The sequence below is a fragment of the Notechis scutatus genome, chromosome 3, assembly GCF_049901735.1.
Source record: "Notechis scutatus isolate UNSWTSFEM ecotype Mainland chromosome 3, rNotScu1.2, whole genome shotgun sequence".
In the NCBI taxonomy this organism is placed as follows: domain Eukaryota; kingdom Metazoa; phylum Chordata; class Lepidosauria; order Squamata; family Elapidae; genus Notechis; species Notechis scutatus.
The window spans coordinates 162,148,875-162,167,171 of NC_142011.1; the positions used below are offsets into that span (position 1 = coordinate 162,148,875).

At 38.4% G+C, this 18,297-nt stretch overlaps 1 protein-coding gene across 1 annotated transcript in view; it reads left to right on the forward strand.

Moving 5' to 3' along the window:
• The window catches only part of GREB1L (GREB1 like retinoic acid receptor coactivator), a 161,396-nt gene that overhangs the window by 106,885 nt on the left and 36,214 nt on the right, over nucleotides 1-18,297 (forward strand). The window contains exons 12-17 of the mRNA XM_087961622.1: nucleotides 6,704-7,030; nucleotides 9,405-9,533; nucleotides 10,377-10,511; nucleotides 14,595-14,792; nucleotides 16,405-16,585; nucleotides 16,946-17,138. Of these exons, the coding sequence (XP_087817748.1) occupies nucleotides 6,704-7,030; nucleotides 9,405-9,533; nucleotides 10,377-10,511; nucleotides 14,595-14,792; nucleotides 16,405-16,585; nucleotides 16,946-17,138 (1,163 nt within the window). The remainder of the gene's footprint in view (nucleotides 1-6,703; nucleotides 7,031-9,404; nucleotides 9,534-10,376; nucleotides 10,512-14,594; nucleotides 14,793-16,404; nucleotides 16,586-16,945; nucleotides 17,139-18,297) is intronic.

Genomic DNA, 18,297 nt, shown 5'->3' on the forward strand with positions numbered 1-18,297 from the left:
GAGGAGGGCGCTCGCCTTCTTCCACCGCCCACCGGACCCTTTTCTTCCCAAGGGGACCCTGGAAAGCAGCTCGGGAGCCGGGTGGCCCTGCCCAGCGGGGTCCCATCAGGAACTTCCTGAGGACACCCCCCCCCCGCCCCAAGCACAGCCCTCCCGGTCTTTCAAAGAGGGAGGGAGAAGCGGAGGAGCAAATTGCCGCCCCCGCCCCGCTGCCCAGAAGGAGGGGCGCCACAGTCCACCCCCACCACCTTCTCCCCCCACTCCCGGGCCATTACGCGGCTCGGGGCTGGCTGGGCGGCGGCCCGCCAGAGACCCTCCCGCTCCACCCCACCCCACCTCCAGATTGGCCTCGCAAGCGCCCGAGCCGGGCGGAGGGTGGGTGGGTGGGTGGGAGGAGGAGGAAGAGAGACTTCGGCTGGGCTTGAAGGGGCTTCGCAAGTTGCGGAGCTCCGCCCCCATCGCTCTTGCACCGAGTGACAATGTATTTACCGGCGTATAAGACGACCCCCCCACTTGGAGGCATGTTTTTTAGGGCAAAAAAGTCATCTTATACGCCGGCAAATACGGTACATGTATGTTATTTTTAAAAGAATAAACACCCACAAATAAAAAGCTAAATATTTGATAGAATATTGTATATTCTGGGTGCTTTTCTAGAGAAAAGTATGGAAAGTTCCAGTAACAGGACTTTATATTCTTGGTAACTGACAAGGGTCACTCCCTCTTTTCCTTTTTGTCCTAAAATAACTGAATGTTTTCTCAGATCTAGGCTAAACATCACAGGAAACAACTCAGGAGAATGTTTTCAGTGTCATGTAACAAATGTGGAAAATGAAGATTAAAGAGTTGGATTAAATGTTTTTAAGGCTTTATTTTTTAGTAAAACCAATGTAAAAAATACTCATGTCTCCGCATATTGCTTCATTTTTTACAAAGTGCATACTAATGGTTTTTTTAAATAAAAGTTTTATTTAATGCATACTAATGATATTATTTCTTGTGAAAATCAGGTTGCATATTTACAAGTACAGTAATTACCTGCTCAAAACCACAAACACTGAATTTTGCTACATATCTGATTTTGTAATATAAACTTTCTCTTTCATATTAGATGGTACATGTTACGAAATCAGATATGTAACAAAATTCAATGTTTGTGGTTTTGAGCAGGTAATTACTATACTTGTAAATATGCCTTCCGGGTTTCACAGGAAACAAAATCAAAACAAAATTTTTGTAATATTTCTGGGCAGTTAAAGATGCTGAGCTTGTCAGATGGAAAGCTAACAGCCTGGGTTCAAGACCAGACCAGCCCAGTGGGGTGAGCTTCCATTCCTGCCCCAGCTTCTGCCCACCTAGCAGTTTGAAAGCATACAAATGTGAATAGATTAATAAGTACCACTTCAGTGGGAAGCTAACAGCATTCTGTTTACCTTTGGCATATAACCATGCTGGCCACATGACCACAGAAACTATCTTCAGACAATGCTGGTTCCCTTGGCCAAGAAACAGAGATGAGCACCGCTCAGAAATATCATTCCATTTCTGAGGATTATATTTTGATTCCAATATCCATGCTATGGTATTGATCTGACTGAGCACAGATCAAAATCCGACAGCACAAGATAACAAATAAGTATGAACATAAACAGGAACAAAGGAAGTAAATACAGATAAATGGGGACAGTAAGACAGGGATGGTAGGCACCCTAGTGCGCTTATGTCCACCCCCTTTAAGGACCTCTTAAGAATGGGGTGAAGTCCACAGTTGACAGCTTGAGGTTGAAGCTGTGAGGGGTTGAGGCTGTAACAACGGAGTCTGGTAGGGCATTCCATGCGTTGACCACTCTGTTGCTGACGTTATATTTTCTGCACTTTTCTGCAATTGAGTTTGTATTGGTTGTTTGCCTGTGTATTATTAGGATTGAAGCTGAAGAAGTCATTGATAGGCAAGATTTTGTGAACTATGCTTAGATTGCACTGCAGGCAGCGCAGTTCCAGACTGTGCAGGCCCAAAATTTCGAGCCTGGAGGCATAGGGAATTCTATTGTGAGTGGAGGAGTGGAGTACTTTTCTCAAGAAATACCTCTGAACCCCTCAATTGTGTTCATGTCTGATATACAGTGTGGGTTCCAGGAGGACGAGCTGTATTTGAGAATTGGTCTGGCAAAGGTTTTGTATGCCCTAGTTAACAATTCAATGTTGCGGGAGAAGAAGCTTTGCAAAATAAAGTTAACAATTCTTAAAGCCTTTTCAGCAATGCTGTTTCAGTGAGCTCTGGGGCTTAGATCATTTGAGATAAGTACTCCTAGGTCCTTGACACAGTGAGGGTTGTCTACAAGATTGTTTCCGCCTAACTTTTATTTGGTGTTCTGATTTTTTTTTTTGCCAACGTGTAGGACAGAGCATTTGCTAGTTGAAATTTGGAGTTGCCAAATGCTTGACCATTCTGACACATAGTCAAGGTCACTTTGCAGGGCAGCAGCATTGTCGGTGGTGTTAAATAATTTTACATCATCAGCGAAGAGAACACAGCTGCTTTTAATGTTGTCACATAGGTCATTGATGTAAAGCAGAAAGAGTGTGGGCCTAAAATGCTGCCTTGGGGGACACCGCTATTAACTGGTGCTTGATTTGATAGGGCCTTCCCTATTTTGACCATTTGTTGCCTGTTTGACAAGAATGTGGCTATCCACTTGTGCAGAGGTCCAGAGATGCCATAAGAACTAAGTTTCAGCAGTAGTTTGTCGTGCACCACTGAATCAAAGGCTTTGCAGAAGTCTATGTAAATTGCGTCTATTGCTTTACCCTGGTCCAAATGTTTCTGCAGTGCAGGATTCATAGATTACAGGAAAAAAAAAATCCTGAAACCAAACTGCTTGTTAGAAAGTAGATTGGTTGTTTCTAAGTGTAGGGCGATGGATTGGTTTATAATTGATTCCATGACTTTACAGGTGATGCAACACAATGAGATTAGTCTGTAATTTTCTACTAGTCTAGGGTCTCCCTTTTTAAAAAATAGTTTTATTTTTAATTTAAAAAGTTATCCTTACTCCTTTGATTTTCTGTGCCAATCAATATTCAGTGCCTATTTTATGTGCTTTTGACAATGGAAACATTTCTTTGGCAAACTGTCAGCTATTTCTTGCATGAGCCATCATCTCCTGATGCAAGTAGCTAGGTGGGGCAAAGTGAAAAAACTAACTTCAGAACACCTCTGATCAAAATAAGAACCACACTCATTTTAACAAGTTTCTGTAATAATGCAACATGTCCAAACACTACAGCAGTGCTTGGTATCTGCTAACATTGGTGGGATAAAACTAAGTGTGTGCTCAGGTTTCTTTAAATATTAGAACCAACAGTGAGAAAATTGAGGAGGGTATCGCTAACCACCAGAAAAGATGATACATTGGTCTCTTTTCAACCACCTTTTCTAATAACTTTTGTATTCATTTTTTAAATAAATATCTGGCTAACTGTCATGACTAGTAATAAAAAGATGTCAAAGAAAGGTCACTCCAAAAAAGAGGAATTAAGGCTTACATAGTTGATCCCGAAGTGGCTGAAGTGACACTTCACTATAGTAAGAAAAAAGACATGGTGGGGGAGGATGGTTTTATAAATATAAGGAAAATTGAGCACATTCAGGATGAAGCTTTCAAATTGTTTCATTGGGAAATCTATTTTAAGAACTCAACTAAAAACTAAAGATGTAAGGGGTTAGGTTAGTTTATGCAATCTGACAAAACCTGGTAGTTATGTTTGAACAAGTTAATGAACAGCTTAAAGAATTGTCTTCTCAAGTTGTGGAGATTGCCCAAATTGCTGGCAAAGCATATGAAGTTTGTACCAAAAATAAATATTGATATTGGAAAAATTACAGACATTATTTGGATTTTCTCTTACTCAGGATCAGAATAGAAGAAATAATTTGAGTCTCAGAGAAAATGTAGAAAAACTGTTATATTTCATTGCAAGCTTAATGGGAAGCTATCAGACATAACATTTTCTGATAAACATGTGGAAAGGCTATAATACTAAGATTTTTAAATGCTCTGGTGAGAGACAGAACTTAGCAAAACATTTGTGGGCTGGAAGACATAAATTGGAACAGAGATAAAACATTATGTTTTCAAGATATTAGTTCAACCATGTTACAAAGAAGAGAAGTTGTCAGCCTTTGATGGAAGAATGATCAAAAAGCAAAATATGGTATTAGCCTTGAAAGCCAGCTGGGAGACCTTGGACCTGTCATTCTCTCTTAGCTCAACTCACTCATAGGATTGTTGTTGTGAGGAAAACAGGAAGAGAAAGTGTGTTGGATATGTTCACCGCTTTCAGTTATTTGTAAAAATAATAATAGCAGGATACAAATAACGTAAAATGGGAGTTTTGTTTCTAGTTAATGTCATTTTGTCCATAAAGAAGATTCCTATGTTTCAAGAATAGAGACATAATTGTTGTAAGATGTTTAATATTTTTCATATTAGTTGGGAAATAAGATCAAATATAGAAATTGGAGAATTGTAAACAAGTTATTATAAGAATAAGAGGATCTGGAAATGGGGAAACTACATCTCAACTGGATTGTCTACAGTATTTAATTTTAATTAATTTAATTTAATTTCTCTGTCACTTAACTCCAGAACAACACTGGTAGCTTTATAATGTTAGTAAACAATAATAGTGTATAAAAGAACAGGTGTCTGAGGCAAGAATAAACCATTCTTTCACATTCTGCACAGTTTAAAGGAGTCCACCTAACTATTCTAAGGGAAGGCCTGGGGGAAAAAGTCAGATTTTTAAATTAGAGGGTTTAATTAGTACTTTTGTGAACTGCTTTCATATATGGGCTAAATGGGTTGGGAAGTAGTTAGTGAGGAGGGGAGGTGAACAGAGGGAGAAAATGAGAGAGAGTGGGGAAAGGCAAAAAAAGATTTCTCAGATTTAATGCAAATAAATTGACTTGGAATAAAGTTTCATTGGGGACGTGGTAGCTCAATGGCTAAGACGCTAAACTTGTCAATCAGAAAGGTCGGCTATGCGGTGGTTTGAATCCCTAGCACCGCGTAACCGAGTGAGCTCCCATTACTTGTTCCAGCTTCTGCCAACCTAGCAGTTTGAAAGCATGTAAAAATGCAAGTAGAAAAATAGGGACCACTTTGGTTGGAAGGTAACAGCGTTCCGTGAGCCTTCGGTGTTCAGTCATGCCAACCACATGACCACAGAGATGTCTTTGGACAGTGTTGGCTCTTCGGCTTTGTAATGGAGATGAGCACCACCCCCTAGAGCCAGAAACAACTTGCATGTATATGCGAGGGGACCTTTACCAAAGTTTCATTGTTAATGAGTTTACTTTGTAAAAAAGGTAGAAACAGAGTAAGTGTAACTGGTCAGCAGGTGAATAGCATAGGATAGTTTTTCTAAATGCTAGGAAATCAAATGGAAAGAATTAGAACTGGTAAGTATTTAAATTTCTCTATCTGTACTTTTTTATAAATAACATATATATTGGGAAGAAAAGACAAATATTTTGGAATAAAAATTTCTGTAATAAGCCGAAGCAATTGCATCTTATTTAAAGCTAATGTTGATTTCACAGTAGAAGAGATTCAAAAAGAGATATTTTAAATTAAGTTTGATAACAAAACCATAACATTGGTTTCTATACATGTACTTAGAATCAAATTGGATTGATACAAAAAGTATTGTCATGAATATATTTATTTGAATAATTTATTTTGGGGGCAAATATTGATTTGCGGGAAATGGCACAAGCTTAGGATATTTAGGAATTAAGAATTTATGGCTTAAATATAATAGAACAGGATCAATTAATCTATATAAGCAACTGATAATATTAAAAATGGAAAACCTCTGGTCCTAGATGGGTTAAAAGGTGAATGTTATAAGTAGTTGGAGATTTTCTTGACACTGAGCAAACTGAAGTATCAGGGAAATTTTCTGTTCTCTTGCATTTCTAAATAACTCCTAAATCAGATTAAATCCATTAGAAGTTTTTTAAATAGACCTATTAGCCCTACAGTATTTTTAAATAGACCATGCAGATTTATATGCATTCTTGTTACACTTCTGTATATGATGATACATAGAATTTCTGCCATCTCTGTCTCTTTTAGTGTACTAACACAAGATTGGAGGCAGTCTAGTGGATTGTGTTTTAAGGCAACTGCTGGCTTCTTCTTCACTGGGTATCACCCTAAAAACACACTATGATAAAAATATTGAAATGGTAGAAATAGTAGAAATCTTTGGTAGAAATGGTAGAAATCTTTTGTTCCAATCTTCTCCCAAGAATTTATGCAGATAGTCATTATCACTCCATTATAGTGCAGGCTCTAGAATGCCACTGAGGTCGGAACAGTAGCCCACTGCCAAAAAGATGGCTGCCAAGAAGAGAGTGAGGAAACCATTGTAAGAGACAAGCCAAGTGACATCTGTTGACATCTTATTCTGTGCCTAGCACCTTAATCTCTGCCAAACAGTTCTTATTTCTTGAATTTTCTATTATGATAATAGTTAAATCTATTCATAGTGAGATGCTGGTGTTTTTAAATGGGGAAACTTTCTACTTTGAGTAGATTATTTTGGTAGGATTCTGACCTAGTAACAGAACAAATTAAGTTGGTGGAAGCGGTGCTTATGATATGTTTTGATTCCCTATTTAATGACATTGCAGGTCCTGATAAGATACCTCTCAGGGAAGAATTTGAACAGATCATGCTGAAAGCTATGCAGGAATTTACTTCAAGGGAACAGTCCTTACAAATGAATGTGCCAAGCATCTCCTTGTCACCAGCTCAACTTCCATGGCTTGCCAAGTTAATTGCTAGTGTTTCCCAAGACATGGTACATGTGGTGGTTACTCAGAATTCCTTGGCTGAAGGCATTTCTGAAACACTGCAGTCACTGACTGAAATGAAGCACCAACAGAGGGTGCCAGATTATGTGGTTGCTATCTGCACCTCGAAGATCAGAGGAAGTGAGTTCTGTGTGGTAGTTTTAGGTAGGTATTTTTTATACAATATCTTCACTACATTTTTGCTGAAATGTAATACAAATATTTGGTGTCTCAGCATGCTTTAAACATACAGTTTCTGTGTTATTGTTGGATCCCAGTCAGAGAGATAAATAGAAGGCTTACTGAAATCTACTTTTAAATAACCTGCTTATAAACCAACTCCAAACAAAAACCATAAACAGACAATATTAAATAATCAGAAGACAACATACAATATTCTGTATCCTGGCATGCAGGTTATACCATTAACTTTAACCATCAAAAACCTTCCACATAAGTTAGTCTTGACTATCTTAGAAATGTAAAATGGGTACATACAGATTTCTAGAAACATGTTTCTCCGTCCCCCCGTCCCCCCATTCATTGGGGGTAGGAAGAACATTGGTACCTTTTGAGAATGGAGGGAGTAAATGATTTCTCCAGCCCATTCAGCCATTTGTGTGCCAGCTGATTTCATATCCAGAATGGTAGTCTGTAGTTGTGGTCAAAGTGCCCCCTCTCCTGCAGTAATGTATGCTCAATTTCTATGGTAAGAAATAGAACCAAAGAACACAACACATGCGCACGCACACACACACACACACACACAAGTGAGCAAGATTTCATTTTAATTTGAAAATAATATACCAGATGTTAACCCCTCAGGCAAGATAATCTGATGTCTGGTGTGGAGGAAAGTAGATTTCACTGTAACTTGCACAATATACTAATCTACTGGATGGAGAAGAACTTGCTTGCAGAATAGTCTGTGTTAAAAATTTTCTACTGTAAGCTGTTGCTAGTTTTGGTGCTTGCTTTACATACATTCAGACTTTGTCAAATGGCATTAAATGCAGCTAAAGAGCTGCGAGAGTTTTTGTACCATTTCTGTGCGTTTGGAGTTTTTTTGTTTAGATATTTTTTATTCCACCATTATTATTTTTTAAAAATAATTCAAAATAAATCAAGATGGAAAATATACCTAATGCTCCTTCCTATTTTCCCAGAACAACAAAGCTGTGAGGTGAATTGAGCTGAGAAACAGTGACTGGGTCCGAAGACTCCCAGCTGGCTTTCATACTTAAGATAGGAGGAGAGTTCACAATCTCCTGATTTCTAATCTGGTTCCTTAACCACTAGACCAAACTGGCTATTATTAATATAGGTTAGAAAACAAATATGGTGACAGAAAGGGACAGATTTGTATGTTTCAATCACTGTTTTGCAGATTTAGAGTGTTAAATGGTTTAACAATCTTACCGTAGTTTATTCAAAAATACCAGTGTGTGGTTAATTTATTTGATTTAGACCAGGGAGATTCAAGTCCTGCTCAATCCCTGAGCCAACTGGATGACCTTGGACCAGTAATATTGTGTCATCCTACCTCAAGATGTATTTTGGGGAGGATAAAATTAGGGGCAGGCTTCTAATTTATGCCTCCTTGAAATCTCGGATAATGTAATAGTTAAATAAAACTTGTTTCTATGTGAATGTATTAGGATTTTAAATATTAACACCACACATGAATACTTATAGGAGTTGTAATTTAATTCAATCAGATATATGGCCTAGAGATGTGGGGAATTAATAATCTACAAACCAATTTTTTATTTTAATGATAGATTAGAATGCAAAAAGCACTTGCTGGTGGAATGAGATCTGGGGTAGTTGGGACTGAAGGTGGAGTTTCCATCAATAAATCCTTTTCGTTAATGTTATGTTTTCTCTTTTAGAAGGTGAGCTACTGATAGGTTTCCGGAATAGTAGTTTTAAAAAAGCATTGTTATATAATGAGAGGTTAGAAAAAGTTTACAAGCTTATATACCCAGAAGTTTTAGATTTTCAATATGGTTGGGTAAATAAAAAATATACAGGAGTCTTCCTTACATAAAGCTAAAGTTGGCTTTTCTGGGAAGTATTAAAAGAAACACTGGAAGCAGTGGTGGGATTCAAAAATTTTTACTACCGGTTCTGTGGGCATGGCTTGGTGGGCATGGTAGGGGAAGGATAAAATCTCCATTCCCTCCCAACTCCTGGGGGAAGTTTACTGCAAAATCCCATTCCCTCTCCACCCCACTATCCTGCTTTCCAGCTCCATTTTTCTGTGCAGGGCAACAAAAGAAGACACAGCCAATCAGCTGGGGGGACTCAGGAGGCAGAGAATAGATGGGGGCGGGGCCAGTCAGAGGTGGCATTTGCCAGTTCTCCGAACTACTCAAAATTTCTGCTACCTGTTCTCCAGAACTGGTCAGAACCTGCTGAATACCGCCTCTGACAGGAAGGTTTGGGGAGTATTAAAAGAAACACAGGAAGGTAAAAATCACACAAGCAAAGTATTATTTTTTTCTTGTCTCACCCCACCCTCTCACTTTTTCCATAGGTCAATACCAGTCCAGAGCTCTGGCAGAGAGCATGCTTACCACCAGTGAGTTTTTAAAGGAGATTAGTTATGAGCTCATTACAGGAAAAGTTGGTTTTCTGGCATCACATTTCAAAAACACATCTTTAGGTGAGTGAATCTTACAGTCTGCCATTAATGATGTGGCCATTTTTACAAATAAAAAAAAAATCATCTCAGAAATGAACAATTTAATGCTGATTATCGCAGGCTGTCATTTTAAAAGATTATGGTCATCTTGATCCATAAAATTGGTTCAGAAAGCTTTCAGATTTTATGAAGGATGTGTAAAAATAAAGAAAAAGAGATAATAGGAAGAAAATAATTTTACTTTCCTCAGTTCTTAAAGCATCATATTTCCTCTTAATGTTATCTTAAGCTGTAAGAGCTCCTCCTCCTGTTTAATACAAATGAATCATTTGGTATACATGTTATTAATTTAATTATCTCTTCTACCAAGCTAGAAGCTTCTGTATTTTGCCTAGGCAGGAGAGGAAAAATTGGAAGGCAATACGTTTTGTGTGTTCTTTTCAAACAATGCTGGTAATCAATATTATTTTCAATCCTTTGATTCTAAAGTCTAATGCATTCAGTCTGCAGTATTCTCTTGGAAATTGACTAGGGCAGGAGGCTCCTAGAGTCACCCGATCATTTCCATGGTAATAAAAACAAAACATTGCTTCAACATTGACTGAGTGAAACGTCACATCACAAATGATATTCTTGCCTTAAAGTTGCAGGTCTTTTAACTGAAACACCTGGCTTTAAAGTGCTGAGCAAATCCACTCTGACCCTTCTCCACATCCACAGATTCATACCTTGAAGGAATGAAACAGCCAAGAATAAAAGGCTCTGGGTCCTCGCGTTTAAAGTAATACATGACTTCACACCATTTCTTACAAAATGTTTAATGAGACGGATAAATATTTATACTATGAGTGACTTTTCTACCAGGTGACGAGTTGGACAAGTTATTAGAGATGATGCAACAGAGACGGGGAGATAATGTTGTCATTCCATTCAGCGGAGATGTTAACGAGTGTGTATCATCTCAAGAAGCAGCCAGCATGGTTTCCACTCAAGTCCTGGGTAAGGATTATCTCATAAGAAATAATTTATGTCAAACATTAGTCTGTACGTAGGAACTAGATAATTTTGCTTCACCTGCTGAAGCAGTGAAACCACAGAAAAGTTGGAAACCAGATGCGGAGATCATGGAACTACTGCTGGTGTTTTCGTCAAGTTTGGAAGGAGATCATATGGTGATGAATGCAAACGTGGAAAGGAATATCTGTTTGTATGCATTTTGGATGTCAATATTGACATATTTTTCTCCAGTTACAATGGATTTTTTCCTAAAATTATAGCATGATATTTAACCTATTGGCAAATGGTGTAGGTGACAGCTTTAAATTTGCATTAAATAATGATTTTGACTTTACGGAATTTATTTCTACAGAAGTGGTCTATGGCAAGGGTGTCAAACTCGCGTTGTCACAGCGTTGTTACATGATGTATCGGGACTTCTTTACCCTTTGCTAAACCAGGTGGGGGCAGGGCCAGCACGTGATGCATCCAGCCCACGGGCTGTGAGTTTGACACTCTAGTAATTTAACTAAAAGAACATGCTAAAAGTAAATAATATGTCACAAATATTTATTATGTATCATAATAACTATTATATCAGTCTATCTGTAGCATACATGTTATTTTCATATATGTATGTATGTATGTATGTATGGCATTCAGCTTTGTTCGGGTATTTTCCCACGTCATTGTAGTTGTGCTTTTAAAGTTGTAGCAACATTTCGGCAGAATCTCATCTGCCATCATCAGGCTTCTGTATAGTGTTCATCTGTGAGTCAGACTTTTACAGTGGTTTCAGATTTAAATTTGGGGCAGCCTATTGCTGTGCCAGAATGGTTTTTTCTTCATCCTGATTGGTTGGGAGTCTTGGTCTGTGTTTATTGGTCTTGGGGTTTGCTGTGTTCTGCTTGATTGGTGTTTCTAATATCTTCTGTCTGTTTTTTGGCTCTTTTTGTATCTTGATTGGCTGGCAACATTGTGTTACTTTATTGGAGGCCTTTAGTGCAGCTTGGCTCCGGGTAAATGGACGGCTATCATTAGTTAGGAAGCTAGGTTTCATCTGGGTGCCTGGTTGGGGTGTGTTTGAGCTGGAGGTATCTCCACACCACAAGCCAGGCAAACACCTGGGCACAAACAGATCCCCCCTGATACCTCCAGCTCAAACACACCCCAACCAGGCACCCAGATGAAACCTAGCTTCCTAACTAATGATATCCGTCCATTTACCCGGAGCCAAGCTGCACTAAAGGCCTCCAATAAAGTAACACAATGTTCCACATGTACAAAACTCATACCACTTCTTGGAAATGATCAAAGATCTACATGTGGAGCAAGAAGATCTGCTTGTAAGTTTCAACGTGGTTTCACTATTCACTCAAGTCCCAATAAAAGAGACCCTTGAAATCATAAAGAATAAATACCAACCAGCTAAACACCTCATGGAACTAACAGAACACTGCTTAACCAACACATATTTCATATACAAAGGACAAAGATACAAACAAATTGAAGGAGCCCCTATGGGATCACCACTGTCACCCGTCATTGCAAACCTGTTCATGGAAGAATTCGAATCCAGAGCCCTGGCCAATGCCATCCACAAACCCAAACTATGGTTAAGATACATTGATGACACATTTGTGATTTGGCCCTATGGAAAAGAAAACCTAAACAATTTCCTAACACACCTAAACAGCACACACCCCAAAATCAAGTTCACCATGGAAACGGAAACAAACAAACAACTACCATTCCTAGATGTACTAATCTACAAAAAAACAGATGGCACACTAGGACACACCGTATACCAGAAGAAAACACACACTAACCGCTACCTCAACGCCCAATCCCACCACCACCCAGCACAGATAAACTCCGTGGCTAAAACACTAATTACTAGAACCAAACGCCTGGCAGACAAGACACACATTAAGACTGAACTATGCACCCTGACTAAAGTACTGACAGCCAACGGCTTCCACAAAAGCAAAATCACCGGCTTCATCCACCAAAACACACTGAGACATAATAGAGACCCAGAAGATGAACAGACCTATGGAACAGCTGTCCTGCCCTACATAAGAGGTACTACAGACAAAATTAGTAAGATACTACACAGACCTCACATCAAGACTGCCTTCAAAACAGACAGAAAAATAGCAGCCATCCTTAGAAACCCCAAAGATAAAATTGACCTGGAAAACCAAGGCATATACGAAGTCCCCTGTGCATCATGCCCGGCCACATACATTGGACAGACCAACAGAAGAATAAGTACCCACCTGGATGAACACAAAAATGCAGTCAAAAAGCTGGAACACACTTCCTCACTAGTCCAACACATGGAAGCCACAGGTCATAACATCAACTTCAGTGGCACCAAAACCCTAGCCGCTATAGAAAACCCCAGCCACAGAATCATCAGAGAAGCCATAGAGATTGAAAAAAGACCAGAAAGCATGAATAGAAGAGATGATTCCACCAGACTGTCAATCATTTGGAAGCCTGCACTCACAAACAAAAAAATATCCACACCACAAGCCAGGCAAACACCTGGGCACAAACAGATCCCCCCTGATACCTCCAGCTCAAACACACCCCAACCAGGCACCCAGATGAAACCTAGCTTCCTAACTAATGATAGCCGTCCATTTACCCGGAGCCAAGCTGCACTAAAGGCCTCCAATAAAGTAACACAATGTTGCCAGCCAATCAAGATACAAAAAGAGCCAAAAAACAGACAGAAGATATTAGAAACACCAATCAAGCAGAACACAGCAAACCCCAAGACCAATAAACACAGACCAAGACTCCCAACCAATCAGGATGAAGAAAAAAACCATTCTGGCACAGCAATAGGCTGCCCCAAATTTAAATCTGAAACCACTGTAAAAGTCTGACTCACAGATGAACACTATACAGAAGCCTGATGATGGCAGATGAGATTCTGCCAAACGCTGCTACAACTTTAAAAGCACAACTACAATGATGTGGGAAAATACCCGAACAAAGCTGAATGCCATATATATATATATATATATATATAAAACTTAAGAAATATATATATATATATATATACATACATACATACATACATATACATATACATATACATATACATATACATATACATATACATATACATATACATATATATATACATACATACATACATACATACATACATACATACATACACACACACACACACACACACATATATGAAAACTGTTATATTTGAAAACACACACACACACATATATATGAAAACATGTATGTATGTATATGTATGTATGTATGTATGTCTGATTACATTTGGAAATCTTGAGCCTCTTCTAAAATTGAAACTCCTAGCCTACAAAAGATCTTAGTCCATTGCCATGTCTGAATTTCTGTTAAGCTCCAAGTTATATTAAGCATGCTAGTACTGTATGTAGTTGCACAGATTTAGGCTATTGTTTTAAAATTGAAGTTATTTATTTACTCTATGTATTTAATTAATTTTACAATATGTCATATTATACTACTATAGTATTTATTTGTCCTGTCCTTCTCCAAACCATAAACTTTTCAGGGAGAAGAGGGATCCAGTCCACTTCTTACAGCATATTCTTATAGCAAGGCCTAGGCATAGTTCACTTCAGAGATAAAAACAATGATCAGACTTTTCTAGTCCTCATGTTCTAGATGTGTGTGGAATATGACTTCTAGAAAATTTTCCATAAATTTTAGAATTCTGGGAGCTATAATAAGCTCACATCAAGAAGGTGCCAAATTAGGTAGAGCTGCCCTAAGTCACAAGAGAGACAGACATACTTTGGTGTCCAGAAGCTACAATGTGATGGAAAAAGCTACGTTAAGCAGAATGATGATGCAAAATGGATACATGTGAATGACATCAGAAGTTTTAGGGGTTAATTCTAAGAGGCTTATTTTAGAAGGTATATTATAATGTTATGTATTTTTGGTTTTAAAATAGTGACTTATAGAATACAAGAGACATTGGGTTTGGGGGCCACATATAGCAGTGGATTTCAGTGCCAATTTCTGGACCAGAAAATAAATGATGATTCTACTTTATACTAGACTTGGATACTGAAACATTCCAGATTTATCAACCACAACTCACAGTTGCCAGAAAGCTCTTGTCACAAGTGTGTGCCATAGCAGATAGTGGCAACCAAAGTCTGGATCTGGGCCACTTCAACAAAGTAGATTTTATTGTTGTCATTCCTCGTTCAGAAGTCCTTGTTCAACAAACCATCCAGCGGATTCGACAATCAGGTAAATAACCAAAAAGCTTATTAAATCCAGCAGAAACTTATTTTTCAGAATTCTATTTTTTCCTGCCAAGAGGAGATAGAAGAGCTATGTAGAAGACTGTTCATTGAAAGTCCTGTTAGGACTTTTTCTTATGATTTATAATTTCATAGGCCTCTCAACTGAAATAGTTTCAATAAAGCTTGAATAAACCATCTCTTTCTGACTCATATGAAGAAAACTGAGCACCTTCTGAAGCAGTTGGGTAAGCATTGTTCTTGTTGTTTAGAACAGCAGTCGCCAAACAGTGGGCCGCGGCCCACTGGTGGGCCGTAAGAAAATTTTGGTGGGCCGCAGAGAAATCTCACCCCCAGAGCACCCTCCCAAAGCAATTAATCCAGGCTGCACAGAAACACAAGGCTGCGCCACCCACATGGTCCGCAGGAACCCTCCTTGCGCACTCACTCCTTACCCGGTAAACTTGCCCGCTAAATTGCTATTTTTCCTTTTTCCGACCATCATCTGTTCTGCTGTGCCGGGAGATTTAGATTAGCTAGGAAGCAGGAAATGGTTGGATTTCTTGCTTTCTTGTTAGTCTTTGGCTCTGCCAAACCTCTCTTAGGACTGAAGGCTTGCTTGCAAGCAAATTTAGTGCAGACTCACGGCAAGCAAATTTGAGAGACTGAGCTAGCCAATGGCAGATAGATAGATCACTGAATGATTCTCTGAGCAACTCAATCTGCCTGCTTTGCCTGATTTTGGGTAAAAATTGCTCTCTTTTTTATAAAAAAATCAATATTTACATGCATGGTGTGTTGTGAGTTAATTTTGTGAGTTGGCTAGCAAATTTTATGAGTTTGCTTGCAAGCAAAATTTATGTGACAGACTGAGCTAGCCAATGGCAGATAGATAGATCTCTGAATGAATCTGTGATTCTGTGAGCAACTCAATCTGCCTGCCTGCTTTGCCTGATTTTGGGTAAAAGTTGCTCTTTTTTAATAAAAAAATCAATATTTATATAAATACAATATTTACATACAAGCCATGCCCAGCCAGTCACATGACCACCAAGCCACATCCACAAATTAGGCCACACCCACAGAACCGGTTAGTGGTCCCTGGAATCTAAAATTATGAGTTTGGTGGTCCCTGAGGTCCAAAAGGTTGGCGACCGCTGGTTTAGAACGAGATGCTTTGCTTACATTGCACTGTGAAGCAATTTTCTAAAGCTTTACAAAGTGGTAACACAAAGTATTAATGCAAATACCCACAGGGCTATTTATCACAGAAGATTTCATGCTTGAAAAAAATACTCTCTGAAGTTGTTGAATGGCCTCTTTGGGATAAGAGGCTGTAAGAAAAGTAAAAATTAATTCTCATTTATCATTTGTTCACAAAGATTTTTCTTATTCTTTTCTAGGTGATTAAGAGTGAGTAAATATGCCACAACATGCCACAATTACAATATTTTTGGTCTTGTAACAATGGGTGCACATTTATATATGATACTGTATATACAGATATAGCATGGATTTTATAGGCATATACAGATTGATAATTGAAACCATAACTTTTACATGCTGCTTTGACACTTAAAAATATTAATTTTGAATAAAACCATCATTTCTTCTTCTAGGTGTTCTTGTAGACTTGGGACTTGAAGAAAGTGGAACAGCTTACCAAAGAGCAGAAAAATATGTTGTGCAGCTTGACAACGAGGTCCAAACCAAATTTGATAGTTTCATGAGACGAGTGAAACAGAATCCATATACTCTTTTTGTGCTTGTACATGACAATGCCCATGTGGATTTAACAAGGTAAACCAATGAAGTGAAGCTGAATTGGTTTTGTTTTTTTAAATTGAGAAGTAGGCAGTTACGACTATAATTATTTCATTTGGTTTGGTTACCAGAATGAGAACTTATGTGTTACTAAAATTGCTTCTCTGTTGTTCTTGTGGATATATTTTTTATGAGATGAGAGCAACCTTCATTGGTACCAGTATTTAACCAGGAATAGGGCTATAGCTTTTATATGTGACTTTTGTTGGTTATACTGTAGGGGTGGGGAAATCTATGGATCGTGCTGCTTTTTGAACTGAGTGAATCTTGCTGTTTCTGTTTTAATCTTTTTTATTCTGGTATACTAGACATGTTATCTTTTGACTCTCTTCCCAGTGCTATCTCAAGCTCACTGTCTCATGGAGAGCCTAGTCAAGGACTTGCTGATAGAGTGATAAACTGCAGAGAAGTCCTTGAAGCTTTCAATCTCCTTGTCCTCCAAGTGAGTTCTTTCCCATATGCCCTTCAGACTCTCCAATCCAGAATCAACTCAGCAAATGAGGTGCACTGGATACAGTTTGGCAATATGGTAAGGGTCTAAAGGTAACAAATAAAATATCCAGGAAATGTTAATATATTTTGAATAGCATGGCTTCAGAGCACTGATAATAAAGAGAGGGGTTGCTTTCTTAATTTATTTTGATAGTTTACTATCAAAATCTGGTTGCATTCAAGGAGGGAGTGATTTCATAAGGTGGGCATCTTATACAGTACTCAGTTTAGTAACCAGCCAGATTATCAATGCCTCAATTAACCTTTGACATTCTAGAAATTATTTAGTCCCACCTTTATTTTCAGGAATTTAAATTTTGTCTTTCAGTGATGAATTAGATTTCTGAGTTGAATTACACAAGAAAAGAAATAAAATACTGGCTAAAATTTTCAACTAGTAGTATTTTAAAAGAATAACACTTCAAAATGTAGCAATGTAGAAAAAGCTAGGAATATTTTTTTAAAAGTCTTTTAAGATTCATAGAAGGGTCCTCACTTCAAAATTCTTTCTTACTATTCACCTTACTTTTGAAGATAGGGGATACCTGGAAAAAAAAACTGCAGGCATAAATCACATCATATGAGAAAAATTATTAGAACATGGGTGTCGAATTCACAGCGTCATGTTGCCATCACGTGACGTATCACGACTTTTTTCTCTTCGTGGAGCTGGGGTGGGCATGGCCTATGCGTGACACATCCAGCCTGTGGGCCACCAGTTTGACACTCCTGATGTAGAGGAAGACAATCTAGCATTCACTGTACCTAAATTCTAAGAAATGAAGACCTGTAAAGTCATAGTGTTTAAATTTGGATTTATAAGCCAATTAAGTGGTTTCAAAGTATGTGTAAATGAATCTAAATGCTTGATCCCTGTTAGGAGTCTACAGTAATTGGAACATCCAGACCTATTGCCAATAATGTAGCTTCCCCACAGGAAATTGACTGACAGGAAATTGAAAACTATTGTGGTGTAGTGGTTAAAATATTACATTAGGAACAGAAACATATAGGTTCAGTTCTACCCTCAGCCGTGGAAGCTCATTAGGTTATTATGGATCAGTTCCAATTTTCCTTATAGAGTGATACTAGAAATTACAGAGGGAGTACTGTGTATGTTGCCTTCAGCTCAGTGGTGGGATTCAAAATAGTTTACTACCTGTTCTGTGGGCATGGCTTAGTGGGCATGGCATGGC